Raw genomic sequence first — 16958 nt, 5'->3', positions numbered from 1 at the left:
TGTATTTTTACAATGGTTTGGAATGAATCCACAGATGATGATTCACCATTAACTATTTTCAACCCACTGTTCACTTTTTTTTTTAAGCCATAGATTTTTATTGTTTTAAATAAAACACTTTTTCATAGGAAAAACATCAACACAAATTAACTTACTTTAGTAATTCAAGGATGGCAAGCACAATATCATTAACATAACAGAATCCTGATGCTTCTGATTTCTTAGCATGATGTAATCCTCCAGCCCAGTTAACAGCCATATCAGTTTGTTGTCGGTTTAACTTCACAGCCCCAGCTAACAAACAAGACAGAGGAGACTTTTAAATGTTTAAGATAAAAAAATTAGTATAACTAGACAAAAGCCCTAGTGGAAAGAGTATGCCATGCATAAGCAAATAAGCAGAAGAGTATAAAACCATAAAAGGATCATTATCAAGGGCACTAACAGTTTCTCTTTAGATAACTATTTTCCTATAGTTGTGATCTGATTAAATAAGAGCACATAGATGGAAAGGAGTAGTGACAATGGTAGCTAGAAGAAGTCTCTAAGTGAAAATGCAACTGAAGTAAAAAACTGAAAATTAAAAAAAAAAGTTTGAGACATTATGATCCCAAAACATGGAGGGGGGCCCAGTTAAAGACAACTGTACTCTGCTAAAAACACACTTTTTGTTATTAAAATCCGCCACTATTAAAACTTGTTCTAAGCAAATAACCCAAAAGATACATACCAAGTTTAAATCAACTTTCAAATTTGACCAAATCAGGACACTTACCAACTGAACCACCAGTTGAAAGCTGACAAAACTCAAAGAGTCCATCAAACACTGGACAATCCTCTCCAACATTAACTGTGGAAGATGGATTTCATTAATTTCAATTCATTCTGTGAATTAATGAAAGCTTTTTCTTACAAAAACTATTTCCTACAAATAATGTATGTTTGATGCAATCATAAAACATACACAGCACAGCAGTAATCTAAAGTTTGCAATTTTATCCAAGGCAGTTAAAGTGCTATATGTGAAATACCACCACCAATTCTTAACATGATTATTTGTGGAATATGTCTGCTTTACTAACAAGAAATCAATAGCTATCAAAATATAAAAGGTATTTGGTGTTATTTAATTAAAACATGGGCTTAAATTTTCCAGGCATTTCTCCTTAAATATACGACAGTAAATTAATCAAAATTCTAAAAACTTTAAATAAGTAACTTCAGTTGCTTTATGATTTACATTCTTTAAAACTCCTTAAGTACACAGAACATCCAAAACTTTGAAATGTATTTTAGTGATTACCAAAAAGATGTAACAGTTGGTTCCCTACATCCATGGTTAGCATTGATCTTGAAAGATGATAAGAATTAACTACGCTCATGACAGCCAAGATACAGAAGAAATATTTAAGGCACAAGGAGACAACACATGCAGATATACCACACATCACAACATATTTAGTTCCTTAGTATTGAATGAAAGAGGAACTAAATATGTTGTGATGCATATAACCCATTCTCAGTTTCTCCTCATCCCTTAATTTATATCCTCTTCAAAAAAGGGTTATTATTTTAGATAGCTTTGTACATCCTTAATTTATTGACACTATAATGAATAAATTTTAGCTTCCTGCTATTCAGATATGATCACAATCTTAATACAATTCAGTATTATGTAAATTTTAAACCAATCCTGTTAATTCATTTACCTTAGGGCTACCCATGACTTAATCTAAGCCTGAATCCCCACTGAAAAAACAGGGACAAATAATATCTATTTATATTATAGCATTTTATTGAATCAAATGAGATAATCTATGGTAGAAATGTACATGAAATTCTATGAATTTATGAGATGTCTAGCAACTACACTTAATTTAGTATTATTGAAATTGTTCTTTTTTAAAAAAAATCATTACTGAAGTCCATCAATAAAAACACTGATGAGAATGAATTCCAGTATCAAGCTTTAAAAGACACTGTTCCAGTCATTTTAGAATGACATTTTGCATTCCATCTTCAAGTCAACCAATCTCTAATAATAAAATACCTTTTATCTACAAAAGAGAACACTATGTAGAAGACAACCAAAAGCTTCACTAATACAACAAAGGGAAGTACAAATTATATGTACAATTGTCCCTTGGTATCCACAAGGGAGTGGTTCCAAGACCCTGAAGATACCAAAATCTGGAGATGCTCAAATCCCTTATATACTATTTGCATACAACCCATGGAACATCCTCCCATGTATTTAAATCACCTCTAGGTTACTTACAATACCTAATACAATGTAAGCATGTGGTTGTAAATTCAATGTAAACAGTTGCCTACAGGAGGCAAATTCAGTTTTGTTTTTTGGAACTTTCTGGAATAGTCCAGATTAACTAAAGCACCTAAACAGAAGACAAGAGGTATACACACCAAGCTAAGGCCAAAGTACAATCATTTTTTTTTAAAAGCAGGGGAGTGAGGTCTCCCCACCAATATCCATTATCCCGAAGTTAACAAGGAACCAAAACAGAACGCAAAGAAGATCCAAATAGCCCTTTGGAAGTTTGGCAGACCAATAAGCTTCAAGTAGGTTTTTTTTTTCTTTTTTTTTTAAAGTAGCTTTAGTATTGTTACATGGACTTTTTAAATCAGTAAATAATTAAAACAATATTTTAGATCAGGAAAATACCTAGATTTGGATAACTAATTACAAGCTTCTAAAAGTACTCATTTATATTTATCACTACTAATATATACTTTTAACATAGAAACGTACATCTCTGCATCTGCTTACTATACTCGGACATGTTATCTGGTCTTATTGAACGTAGAAATTTGATGTACTCGTCGCTGTGGTATTTTGTCATTTCTTCAGCAGTGGCTTTATGGGGCCTCTGTGAAGAAAAATGAATGTCAGAATTGTGGAATTACAACTGGTTACATCAGGGTTACCAAACACAAAGTATACAATTTCCCCTAACAATACTCTCAGAAGAACTAGGTCTGCCAGAACAAAACAGATAAATTCCAAAGCAAATCCAAATTTATACATGTGTGTTTTAGAAAATAGAAACCAAATCCAAAGATAATTCATATTCCTTTAAAAAGGATTAGGCAGGCCTAACACCAACTATGAATTAATCACTCCTTTTATTTTAGTGGAAATAGGTCAACCCTTCTAAAGACTAATCCATGTTCATAAACTCTACTTTCTCTTATTTTCTATCACAAACCTCCTGCTCTATATCCAGTAACTTCATCAATGACCAAAAAGCTTCAGGAAGGCCGAGTAAGACTCATTCAGGTAGAATGAGATTCATTCTCTATTAGTTCATGATCTCTCTTCCTTTTCCTTTGACTATCCAAATCATCTTTGTTCCTAGGATCCTTTCATTTATGACACACTTCTGCCACAAGGCTTCCTGACTGGAAGTCTTATCCAACTCCTCTTCTCTAAATGTCTATAATCTGAAACAAAGAAGCTCACATATATTACCCAACATTGTTAACTGCTTCAAGTCTTTCTTTTCTCCCCAAGTGAATAAGAATTGTTGCATCTTATATCTGTTTATCTATACTCCCACATCTTCTACAAAATAGACACTTTGCTTGCTCACTAATACAGTGTTCCTATATGCCGACAAATGTTGGTAGGATTAATTTTCTGCATAATTCTTTTGTAACAGTCCCAGGTCAACTCTTCAGCAGCAGACAGGTCAATAATAATCATAACAAAAATATTTAGTATGCTAAATTGAGTTGGTCTCCAGTTATGTGAAAACCTGGGGAAGGGAAACTGTTTTTTAAAATGGTTGAAGGAATAGGGGAAAAAAAAAAGAGGCCACAGCTCCCACACTTTCAAGTTTTCTCTGAAGAATAAAACAAAAAGAGGAGTTTCTGTTTTCTTCCACACCTTTTCACCTGCTAAATGCCCTCCAACTTTGAAAACAAAGTTTCAAAGTAGTGGTTTAAACAAACAAACAAACAAACAGTGAATATTTACCGAAAGGTATACTCACATATATTTCCATTTTTCTATACAAGCCATAATTTAGCAGCAAGTTATGGGTCATGCGGATCCTATGAGGTTTCATGGGATGACCCTGTCCATAATAATAATTTCCAATATCACCTAAAAGAGGAAAGAGACAAAATGAACAATACAGACAAGAGAATCTTCATGAACTATTTAAATTTATGTGTCCACCATTAGACATTTATCACCTAAATAAGCTTTATTTGAAATCTTAAATAATAATTTTAGATTTTGCAACTTTCAAACTGTATTAGAAAACCAAGATCCTATGCACACTTTTACATACTGATGACTCCATCAATACATTATGTTTGTTCAAAGATTAAGGTAAGCAAGCTTTTCTGATTTTTAGTTTACTGAACTTTCTTATTTAGGATTACTCCAAATAAAATACTATTTACTCACTTACAAAAGGAGTTTTTGTTCCTTAGAGTGATACCTGCTTTTAGTATTTACTGGCAAATTTACATGCTTAAGGTACATTCTCTGAGTTTCACCAGTATGACTTAAAAATTTTATAGCAAATATTGCTTCTTGGATAATTCACTGGCATGCCAAAAATCCTTTATAGTTGGTATTATCGTGGCTACAATGTTTTATATATCCATATCACCGTCAATAAGGGAAATTTTGGTAACTGAAATTTGGATCCTAAATAAAGTTTTGCTATGATGACATACTTACTACATTTTTCAAGGTAATAAGGATATTTTTTCTCATTCTTCACGATTAAAAAGTTATAATTCCTAACCTATCTTTTTATGATATATTACACATCCCAAGGTCTTAAAACTGACACGTAAGATTTACTTTAAATAAAATAACACCAAAATCCCAGATTTTTGTCTACCAAATTTCAACAAAATTAATACTTTTAGGTAAAGATCCAGTGTTTCTATAATAAAAAGTGTTAAGGATGCCACTTAAATATATACCATTTTTGTAATGTAATGGATAATTTTTACAACAACCTTTATTAGAAATTACCTTCAGTACTAATTCTAGTTTTTAAATAATCAATTCTAAAATTTTGTTAGGATAGCCAAGCTGATTTTAATGGTTTGAAGTTAATCATTTAAACATGGGTTCATATAATAAAAACTAGGGATAAAGAATGCCATTTACTCCTTCTAGATCAAAAAAATCTTTCAAAATCCTGCCTAAATACACACCTTTTTTTGTTTGTTTAATGTAAACTAGGAATTCAAAAACTTTTGCTTCTCTCTTCCATATTTTTGATAACAGCCCAGGATGAACATTCACTTTTATAACATACCCGTTTCTAATACTACTACTAATTGATTTTGTTGGTACCACACCTCTAATTTACTTAACTCGTCATTTTCAACACAAGCTCTCTTCTGAAAACAATTCATATATACACACGGTCATTTAAAAGGAAAGTAACCTTTCTTAATCTGTACCAACAGTAAAGCTAAGACAATACAGACAAGTAGCAAAGCAGAGCTATGGGGGACACTCCTCTGCATTTATCACAATTCAGAGGCTATGAATGCAGGAAACTACCTCCCAAGCTATAAAGCTCTGCTCTACATCATGGTAGTACACATGAAGTTCCTTGAAAGCAGCCTGGTCTCAATGAATTCTTAGATGTAGAAAGCCCACTAGAGATACAAAGCATCATTGACCTAAGGTTAATGCAAGGAAGGTATTTCTAAGTTATCATCACTACCAAAGGAGATAACGAGAGTAAGAATAAAGAAACTAGTCTTCACATAACTTCCATCTGCCCCTGTGTAAGAATTATCAAGATGAAATGTCTCTAATATCTACCGTATCTTAAGATCAAATACTCTAGTTATGTACATACTGAGAATCCAGTGAAAAGTAATCACTAATCTAATAATGGGAAAGACCACAATAATCTATAGAAGGGAAAGTACAGTTGCAATTTCTCAGCAAGAGTGCTTGATAAAAAAAGATGTTAGCAATAATTAACATTTATTGAGAGTTTACTAGAAGGCACTATTCTAAGCACTTCATGTGTATTATCTGTTAATCTTCTCAACAACCCTACGATGTAGGTATTATTACTACTTTCCTATTTTATAATAGTGAAGATGGATGAGATGCAGACAAGTCAGGTGATACCGTCAAAGTCACATAGCTAGCAATAGAGGAGCTAGATTCAAACTCAGGCAAGGCAACTCTGCCAATCTTCTTAAGTAGTAGCTACTGGGAAAGCAACAGCACTTATAGAACCTAGAAAGAAATGGTAGGGGGAAGTCTGACAAGAAAAGGACATAATACAGGCACACGGGTTCGATCCCTGGTCCGGTAAGATCCCACATGCCGTGGAACAACCAAGCCCATGCGCCACAACTACTAAGCCTGCGTGCCCCAACTACCAAGCCTGCGTGCCACAAGTACTGAAGCCCATGCACCTAGAGCCTATGCTCTTTAACAAGAGAAGCCACCGCAATGAGAAGCCTGCGTGCATACTGCAAGGAAGAGTAGACCCCATCTCCGCAACTAGAGAAAGCCCGCGCGCAGCAACAAAGACCCAATGCAGACAAAAATTAATTTTTTTCTTTTTTAAAAAAGAAGAATATGTACACTACTTAAATGATACATGTCCACAAGGGCAGCCAAGCTACAAATAACTGCTATTTGGCTTATGAAGAATTCTTCCAAAATGTAAGGGGGGTCTAAAAGAACCATCTCCAACTTTTTTCCTGCTTAATCCCCTATCACAAAATTCTCTACATGGGTGCTTCGCAGCCATCTCCACTTTTTCATAAAGATAAAATGGCTTTTATTAGTTTTAAAAACCTATGGATTTCATTCATCTGATTTAAATGGTCAGTAACGTAATTTGGGCACTTAAAATGTTACCCTGATTTTCATCAAAATACTTAAAAATGCTTTACCAATGAAATAAGTATCCAGGAAAATTAGCTCAAAGTGGTTCCTTGAATACAACAAACTTCGTCAATGTGAAGTAATTACCAAAAAGATTTAGTTATCTGCAAAATTTTCAAAACTGCTCACTCTTCAAGAAGCTATCAGAAGAGAAGTGGCTACTAAGGTCTACAATCTCTTTTATCTAAAGTCGTCTAAAGTCCTTGAGACTAGATATATTTCAGACTTTTTCAGATTTTATAAATGTAAAATGATACATCTGCCAGATATTATGTGATAACCTGGAGACTGGGTGGCATTCTGTAATCAAACATTAATATTTCTGTAGCAAAAATGTACGAATATTCAGAATAAGAGGAATAAAGATGATAAACGTTAATTCAGGTTAAGCTTTTGATTCCAAATGAGTTACAAAATTTTTTTTCACTTTTCAGATAATTTTGGATTTCAGGACTATGAAATATAAACTATTCCCCTGAAGAAAAGCTGACTAAAAAATGATTCAGGAAAAAACAGAGAGCTACTGTATTATTTCTGTCTTCCACAGACTAGTTAGTCCACTAGCGGCTTTAACACACTGGCCACTTCTTGAAACATTCACTCTTGGCTTCCATAATACCACTTTCCTGGACTTTACTACCACCCCACAGCCACTCCTCCACCAACCTTTAAATATCAGGGGTTTCTCAAGTTCACTCATTCACTGAACAGACCAAGAGCCTACCGTGCGCCAGGCAGGTGCTTGGGTAAGTCAGTGAATCAAGAGTGCTGCCCTAAATCCTCTCCTCTCAGGAATAAGTCACCTAACTGCTCAATGCAGAAACGTAGGAGCCATCCTTTATTGAGTCATCACAAAGCCCCAACTCCATTTCCAATCCATCAACAAGTTCTATAGGTTTTACTCCCAAAACTTCTCTTAAATATGTCCATGTCTATCAGTTGCAATCATTATCTTGTAAGTGGACCAATATACACTCAATTCTTGCTTTCAGTGTTCACATTCTATTACTCTTTACCATTCTTTCTCCACTTTCCAGAGTTCTCTCTACTTAAGAAACCTTCAACGGCTTTCTGCTTCCTGAATATTCAAGTCCAAATCTCTTACCACAAACTCTTGTGTGGTCTGGCCCTTTACTACTTGGCCTGGCACCCTACAGTTCCCCCATGTCTTCCTCTTGGCTTCCTTTCTGTTAAGTGCACCAGGTTCTTTCTAACTACCCAGCCTTTGAAGTTTGCAATGTCTTATGTAGGAAAACTCTTTTAAGGAGGCTGGCCCATTCTCTGCCTTCAAGCCTTCCCTTGTCCGATTTACCCCACAAAGGTCCCCTCTCTTACTATCTAACAGTCTTATTTTTTTTTCTCCTTAAAGACTTTTTTTTAAATTTTTTATTTTTATTTTACATTGGAGTATAGTTGATTTACAATATTGTGTTAGTTTCACATGTACAGCAAAGTGATTCAGTTATACATATACATATATCTATTCTTTTTCAGATGCTTTTCTCACATAGGTTATTACATAGTACTGAGTAGAGTTCCCTGTGCTATACAGTATTATACAGAGTACCTATTTTACATATAGTAGTGTGTATATGTTAATCCCAAATTCCTAATTTATCCCTCCCTCCCACCTTTCCCCTTTGGTAATAACCATAAATTTGTTTTCTAAGTCTGTGAGTCTTGTTTCTGTTTTATAAGTTCATTTGCATCATTTTTTTAGGTTCCACGTATAATAAGTTCATTTGTATCATTTTTTTAGGTTCCACGTATAAGTGATATCATATGATATTTGCCTTTCTCTGTCTGACTTACTTTACTTAGTATGATAATCTAAGTCCATCCATGTGGCTGCAAATGGCATTATTTTATTCTTTTTTATGGTTGAGTAATAGTCCATTGTATATATGTACCACACCATTATCCATTCCTCTGTCGCTGGAAATCTAGGTTGCTTCCATGCCTTGGCTATTGTAAACAGTGCTGCAATGAACATTGGCGTGCAAGTATCCTTTTTTTTTTTTAATCAATTTATTTATTTAATTTTGGCTGCGTTGGGTATTTGTTGCTGCATGTGGGCTTTCTCTAGATGCAGTGAGCGGGAGCTACTCTTTGTTGTGGTGCGCGGGCTTCTCAATGAGGTTGCTTCTGTTGTTGCGGAGCATGGGCTCTAGGCGTGCGGGCTTCAGTAGTTGTGGTCCGCAGGCTCTAGAGTGCAGGCTCAGTAGTTGTGGCGCACAGGCTTAGTTGCTCCACGGCATGTGGGATCTTCCCAGACCAGGGCTCAAACCTGTGACCCCTGCGTTGGCAGGCAGATTCTTAACCACTGCGCCATCAGGGAAGTCCTGGGGTGCATGTATCTTTTTGAATTAGAGTTTTCTCCAGATATATGACCAGGAGTGGGATTGCTGGATCATATGGTAGCTCTACTTTCAGTTTTTTAAGGAACCTCCACGCTGTTCTCCATAGAGGCTGTACCAATTTACATCTCCGCCAACAGTGGAGGAGGGTTCCCTTTTTTCCACACCCTTTCCATCATTTATTTCAAATACGGTCTTATATTTTCTTCTTAGGACTTCAATCTTTTCTCTACCTGGCACACAGTAGGGACTTTAAGCCCATTTGATATTTCTGAACCCAAAGCTGACTTCACCCTTACACTTGAACTTTTAAATCTTATCTCATCCATGTTTCAATGCTGTTATTATTCCCTAAGAGATAACTACCCTCCCTCCCCAATTCCAACTGTTTCCTTTAAGGATTTGTCAACACAAGCATTTAAAATTTTTGTTAATGGAAAGACATAATTACTAATACTTTTTTTTTTTTTTGGTAGCAGAGACACCTCCTTTTTTTTTTTTGTAGCCGTGGCAATAGTTCCACTCTTGGGTCACCAAAGGAAAAAAGAAAAATCTTTTAGGTACCAGATGTTGATCTCTCCTTGGACATTAAAACTAGACAATGTAGGGGGCTTCCCTGGCGGCGCAGTGGTTGAAAGTCTGCCTGCCAATGCAGGGGACACGGGTTCGAGCCCTGGTCTGGGAAGATCCCACATGCCCCGAAGCAACTAGGCCCGTGAGCCACAACTACTGAGCCTGCGCGTCTGGAGCCTGTGCTCCGCAACAAGAGAGGCCGCGATAGTGAGAGGCCCGCGCACTGCGATGAAGAGTGGCCCCCACTTGCCGCAACTGGAGAAAGCCCTCGCACAGAAACGAAGACCCAACACAGCCAAAAATTAATTAATTAATTAATTAATTAAAAAATTAAAAGAAATGGAAACTTTGTTAAAAAAAAAACAACTAGACAATGTAGAAAAGGATTAAGTGGTGGAATGAGTCAAACAGAGATACGAATCTATTTTCACGGGGAAAATAAATAAAACGCCACTCATCCTACCTGTCTGTAACTTGAGTGGGTGTAAGAATTAGAGAGAATATTATATGAAAGTGCTCCAGCTATAAAAATATAAGGTATTAATCATTTATTCATCAATAATGTAAAAAATGTGTTTATTTATTTATTTATATTTAGGCTGGTGAAAGTATAGACATCAGCAAAACAGATTCTGTCCTCATGAAGTTTATTTTCTAGTGGGAAGAGAGACAAAACTTAGGTGGTATAATTAATAGGGAGAAAAGCAGTAACGGATTAAGGTAATAGGGAAAAGCTTCTCTGAAAAGGTGAAATCTGAAGGACGTAAATGGTAAAAAAAAATCTGGGGGAAGAGAATCCAAGTATATGAAAATCTCAGTCTTATGTTCTACTATGTTTAAATTAATGATGTGCAATTAAAACCATTAGTATTTGTGAACTGCTGCTATAATTCATTCAGCACCCTGATTTGCCTCCAAAGAAAAGATTACCTATTTTATGGATAATAACGATTTATACTATAGCTAAGAACCCATGCAATTACATTAAAGACTACCTAGCAAAAGGCTTTGGCATCACTGTTATAAGTAAACGTCTAAGGAAATCTGTCAACAGTTGGCTGCCAAGCAGAATTCTTATAATGTGCTACAGTAAACTAGGAGTATATTAGGAGACATGATCTTGGTAACTCTTTGTACAGTGTTGAGTGCTTTTCTCTGAACCACTTGTCTCCGAATAGTTTGATGTATCTTACCAGAGCAGGGAAAAATACAACACAGAGCAATGCATGTAATCATATAAATTATGTATATATACAACCCTATTATATTGTATATACAGTAAAAGACACTAAATGTAATTGGCCTCAAGCTTAATTTAAAAGAAAGTACACTTAACATTTCTAGATAAAGTATTAATAATGTGAGTATTTAATCAGAGCCTAACAAAGCTTGGTTTGCTAATTACATTTAAGTACAGAATCACATCATTTTATTTTTTACTTTTTATTTTTTTCTCTTTGGGCCACTCTGTGTGGCGTGTGGGATCTCAGTTCCCCGATCAGGGATAGAACCCATGGCCCCTGCAGTGGAAGCTCAGAGCCCTAACCACCCCATTGGCAGGGAATTCCCGGAAGTCACATTATTTTAAAGCCAGAAGGGATCTATCTATATCGTTTACAGATTATTGACAATCTTGTAGTATATACTAGAAGATCAAGACTTAGATATACATTTTTGGAAATGAGTCATGAGTCAATAGCTGCAATAAGAGAAGTAAAAACTTCTCTTACTTGTCCTCAAAGGTTTAAGAATACTTTATCCATCAGTGCCTGAAGGTTCACTTGAAACCATCATTCCAGTGATCTAAAGGGTATGATACTGAAGACTGTAATGTGTACAGAGAAAAGAACATATGTCTTTAGAAGCCCCTTTCATTTGCTAGACATTCTCTGTGTCACCAAGAGTAGTCCTAATGGTCCCAGTAAGCCTAAAGGTAGGATTCCTATGGTTACAGAATTTGCTACTTCACTCCTTTCCTCTTTATCTTTCTTCCTTCTACTTCCTTTACTAACAAGTTAAAACCAGCTATTCTAGTCTAATAGATTAAGGCCCTATTATTATTGACACCACACACTCCCAATCCAATCCATGTTGTGTATCTTAGAGTCAGTTCCCTGTGCACAAGCTGCTTTACTTGCATCCTCTTTCCTCACAATTAAAAAAAGAAAAAACTACTATCGCTGCCTTTATAAGCTGACAAAATAGGGTTTTTCTGGTGATGAAAATGTAAGCTTTGGAATTAACTATGCACAGCTTAACATACTATCACATACAAAGAAATAGCATAATAATACCCCTTCAATTTAATAACCTCTGCAAAATATTTTATTAGCCCCACGCCCACGAAAAGAACTCAAAGCATATTCCAAATGTAAGCAACTACAAATTCCATTCTAAAAATTAGTCAAGGAAGAGCCATAGACAAAAGACAGATAACCTAACCAGAGATACCCAAACATTCAGTTATACACCTGCTGTTGGCCATCATATAATGCAGTTGTATGGTCCACTATAAAGTACTTAAGTCACAATCAAAGATTACTCTTCCTATCAAGTCTGCATCCCGCCTTCCTATCAAGTACTGCATCCCAGTACTTGCTCCCATTCCCTCAACAAAGGCTCATCATAAACGGGCCCAGGAACAAATAGCTGAGAAAACTGCAACTTAAGTGTACCTCCTGGTTCTACGGTTCAAGCCTGGTGACAAGAAGTTCCAAGCAGCTTACTTCATCGGAGCCTATCACTGTCAACAGCAACTAACAGCTCCAGGAAGAGCCTTAGCACCAGTTACCCCAACCTTTTAAAACCTTTCTTCTCTACCCAAAGCCCTGACAACAGCAAATCTCTAAACCTTAGAGAAACAATGTTGTTTTAAAAATTAACTTACATACATGGTTATTTACTTTCCAATTTGGTCATGGAATGCAAGACCAGGCCAGTGACCCAAAATATGCGTGAATTCTTAAAGAATTAACTTTAAGAAACGTTAATAATTCACGTTAAAATTAAAATGTACTCCCATCTCCACCCCCCCATGATGGCATAATTTCAAATCAATTTGTATCACACATACATGCAGTTCTCTCAAAAAATATTTTAAAAACATGGCTGTGACTATTTAGCACTAGCTACCAAATATCAAACAATTTAGATTTCTTCTGTAAGATTTTAGATTTTTCCACAAATGACACAAGTGGTTATTTTATATAAATAGGCATTAAAATGATTCATCCTTGCTAACTGAAGAGATATGATATGGCCATTTTAAAATTAAAGTCAGATTTATTCTGACCTAGTCCTGTAAGATCTTTCCACCGCTCTAAGATTTTACGGTTTATAATACATTGAATGTAGTAAACAGCTTCCAAAATTTGTATCGCTTCACACAAATCAGATGGACTTTCAGGTCTCTGAACCTAGTTTCTTTGTTAAATTTTAGAATTTCTTCTCTGGAGAGTAACCTACTAGGAACTATTTACCAAGTTATCGTCTTTGTGCAATCTGTAAAAAAGGTAACCGCTCCTTTCATTGTATTTTGACTGGCACGAGAAACAGGATTCAAGAAGACTTACTGCTCAAATTGCAAATGAGAAGAACCCCTAAAATGAAACTGTCTGACTTTTATAATTTACTGTTCCATGAGCTCAAGCTTTTCTGATTATTTAGCACTTTCTGCACTGCTCCTCAAAGTTTTCCTGCACCAGGACTCCCATCGCCTAGAAACAGCCTTCGCAAGCCAAATGCCAATGCTATCTGTCCCACACCTCCAAAGCACGGTATTTCCTGATCGAACAAAGCAACAAAGGAGTGGGTGGTAACCACCTCTCAGAGAGGCAAGCCAGGACCCGTCGAGTCTGATCGACAACACAAGCAGCAACAGCTCTACGATGCCCTACCACCGTCTTATTTCCCGTGAAGCCTGACTACCTCAAACTCGAAAACCCTCATTTTTATTGAGGAAGCGAAGCCTTTTCATTTGAATGCTGAGAAAGTGGCGCTCAAAGAACCCGGCAAACAAAGGAGAGGAATGGAGCCCACGCAAAACAGGGGTGTGAACGCGCCTCAAGGCGCACGTGGGCCCCCACCCTCAGGGGCTACTCTCCAGCACCCACCCGGGTCGAGGGGTCCGGGGGAGAGGCCGGCGGCAGAGAAAGAAGACGCTCGGGCCAGCCGGGGACAGAGGGGAGCGGAGGAGGGGAGAGGAGGGATGGGGGCTCGAGGGGCGGAGCTCTCGCGGCAGTGGGGCTTTGTGTGGAGTCTGGGCCGGGGTAGCTGTTTTGACCCAGGGGGAGAAATCGGGTGCAGGCGGCCGGAGCAGGGGACCCCAAACCTCCCTCCCACGAGCGGCGGACGGGAGAGGCGCGAGGGAGGGCCGTCTCCTTCGCACCAGCACGAAGCCAGAGTAGGCCGGCGGCGGACCGCACTGCGGGAGAGAGAGGGGCAGGACGGAAAAGTGGGGCGTCCGCTTAGCTCCCCGCGGAGGCTGCCAGACAGCGTTGGGTCGCGAATGGGTTAAGATGCGGCCAAACGTCGGTCCCTCCTCCTGACCCCTCAGCACCGGCGACCACTCGCGACGGCGGCCGCAGAGCCAGATGCGGCTCCGGGCCCGGCGCCGCAGCCCTTCCCGCCCACCCACCCGCCGGCCGGCCTCTCACCATCGTAGTAGTAGCAGACTTTCTTCTTGCCGCCTCCCTGACTGTACGCCATGGGCTCCCCGGCCACCGCCGCCTCCGGCTCCTCCTCTGGCTGCTGCTGCTGCTGCTGCTGCCGCCGCGGCTCGGCGGGGAGAGAAGAGGGCTGGGGCGAAGGTGTGGGGGTGGCAGTGCCGCGGGGAAAGGCAGGCCGGAGGGTCGGAGGGAAGAGAGGAGGGGAGTGCCGGGAGGGCTCGGTACCGCCCGGCCGAGTGGCCAAGAGCGCAGACCGGGGGGTGGCAGCGGCGCCAACTCGCGACACTGGGGAGGGGGAGGGGGCAGCCAAACCACCTCCGGAGGCTGAGGGGAGGTGGGGCGCGTCCACTGTGACTCCACGGGGGAGGAGGGGGCACGACTAGAGAAAGAGGCCTCTTCAGTTCTGGGGAAGGAGGCCTTCTAATGATGAAACTTGCGCAGGGCGGCTACAAATACAGTCGGAAAACGATTTTTAAAAAGAGTCAGGCTTTCGCTCCGTAAGTAAAGGGAGCGTGGAGCCAGGTGAACGCTCCCCCCCCCTTCGGATCTTCGCACAGTGGTTGCGCCTATCTTGAGCCTGCGCAGTCGGCGCCTGCCCAACCGTAGCCGGGGCCGCCTAGACCCCCTCCGCGATGTCCCACGCCGCTCCCCTCCCCCACTGTGGCGAAGCTCCCGCCCGGGCGGACCACGTGCTCTGAGCCGGGCGGGGAGAGACCACTGTCCCACCCCTTCGACCGCATGGAACCCGCCGAGCTGCAGCCCACGACCCCTATACTGGGTCGTCGTGGATTTCATTTATTTTTTCATTTTCTGCTGATAATTGCTCGGAGGTTCTGACCTGTTAAGGGGACCTACTGCAGACATTAAGGAGTACCTGGGTTTGAATGGGCATTTATGGAATGCATTTATGTGTTGGATAGGGTTCTGAGTGTTTGCATTTATGATATATTTCATTGATACCTATTTGTAATAGATAACCTGTTAACTCAATTGAGACTCCCAACAACGCTGGGATGTAAGTATTATTTCTACTCCTTCTTTATAAATGGGGAGATTAAGGAACTTGATCCTCTCAAATGTTGATGGTCTGGAGTTTGATTTCAGTCTTTCTCCAGAATCCACACACCCTAGCTACTCCATTATGACTGCTACTGATGGCTGGGCATGGAAAGATTGGTGCAGAAGTTCAGAGAAAGGACTTTAAAAACTCTTGGAAGTTATCAATACCTTTGTCCCTGTGTTCAACAAGTCAACAAACATCGAGCACCTACCTACTCTAAGCCAGCCACCTTGCAGGTTACTGGGGGGAGGCGGAGGCTGACAGTCTGCTACATAGAACTCTTATTCCCCTATACCATTTGCCATTTATAGTTTTCCCAAAATACACACTCTCCCTCACCCCCATTAAAAAAAAAAAAAAGGCCTTATTGAAGCAGGAATTATTCAGAGCCACTACCAAAAATATCCTCTTTATTTTGCTATTTGACTTCAAAATCCCCAAGTAGTTCATACTTAAAGCAGCAATTTTCCTGGACCTCATCCCCAAGAAATTTAGAAAAAGTCCAGGGTAGCCTCCATCGCCCTCTACCCAAGTCTGTATTTTTAGCAAGCACCCCAGGTAACTGATGCAGTTGGTACAGGAACCAGAGTGAGAAACTTTGACTCAGAGGTAAAAATGGCATGGTATTGACTTTAATTACTCTATCAAGTCCAAAATCAACTTGGTACATTCTGAGAACAGAATAAGTTAATTTAGTAGAAACTAATGTTCTTCTCAGAGCCAGCATAGTGGATTCTGAAGTGAGACTTTGTTTACTTCTGGAACACTTCCCTGACTACTTCTTCCCCACCCCGGAGTCTGTTTTTTCGGCCCCTCACTGCCTGGATGTGACTTGTACCCCTCTAGCTCCACACTCACCATGTTGCAGTTGCCTACAACTTCTCTGAACTTCTCATTAGAACAGAGAGTCATGAGAGGAGCGACTGTGACTGTGTCTTGCACATAAGTATATGTGTATGCCTATGACTTGGGGCAAGTCACTCGATTGTCTGAATTGCCTTATCTATAAAATGGGGCAGTATTACTTGGAGAGTAATTCCTCATGTGAATATAGAGTACCTCAAATAAGAAAATTAATACAGAATAGTTTTTAAACAATAAAGGACTATGTGAATATAAGGGATTATTAGGATTATTGTTATAATACTAGTAATAATTATTACCGTTGGCATCCACAGTACCTAGCCTTGAACATGTGAAAAGAGCCCGGACATGTATTTATATATTTTGACTGGTTGAGGAACTTGTTATATTAATTATTATTTAATAATTTTATTTATCTATTTTTAGTTTTTTAATTGAAATATAGTTGATTTACAATGTTATGTTAGTTTCTGGTGTACAGCAAAGTGATTCAGTTTTATATATATATGTATACTTTTTAAAGT

General features: G+C 38.8%; 1 protein-coding gene across 1 annotated transcript in view; it reads right to left on the bottom strand.

Moving 5' to 3' along the window:
* Positions 1-14816, bottom strand: part of HDAC2 (histone deacetylase 2) — a 32123-nt gene extending 17307 nt beyond the window's left edge. Inside the window, exons 1-5 of the mRNA XM_007190728.3 lie at positions 14499-14816; positions 4014-4126; positions 2771-2888; positions 776-850; positions 156-294 (exon numbers count right to left, since the gene is read on the bottom strand). Coding sequence (XP_007190790.1) covers positions 156-294; positions 776-850; positions 2771-2888; positions 4014-4126; positions 14499-14550 — 497 coding nt within the window. The 5' untranslated portion in view covers positions 14551-14816. The remainder of the gene's footprint in view (positions 1-155; positions 295-775; positions 851-2770; positions 2889-4013; positions 4127-14498) is intronic.
* Between the last annotated feature and the right edge of the window lie 2142 nt (positions 14817-16958).

The sequence above is a fragment of the Balaenoptera acutorostrata genome, chromosome 14 (assembly GCF_949987535.1).
Source record: "Balaenoptera acutorostrata chromosome 14, mBalAcu1.1, whole genome shotgun sequence".
NCBI classification, from domain to species: domain Eukaryota; kingdom Metazoa; phylum Chordata; class Mammalia; order Artiodactyla; family Balaenopteridae; genus Balaenoptera; species Balaenoptera acutorostrata.
Note: the sequence above shows the minus strand (reverse complement) of the source record. Positions and strands in the feature narration are given on the sequence as shown.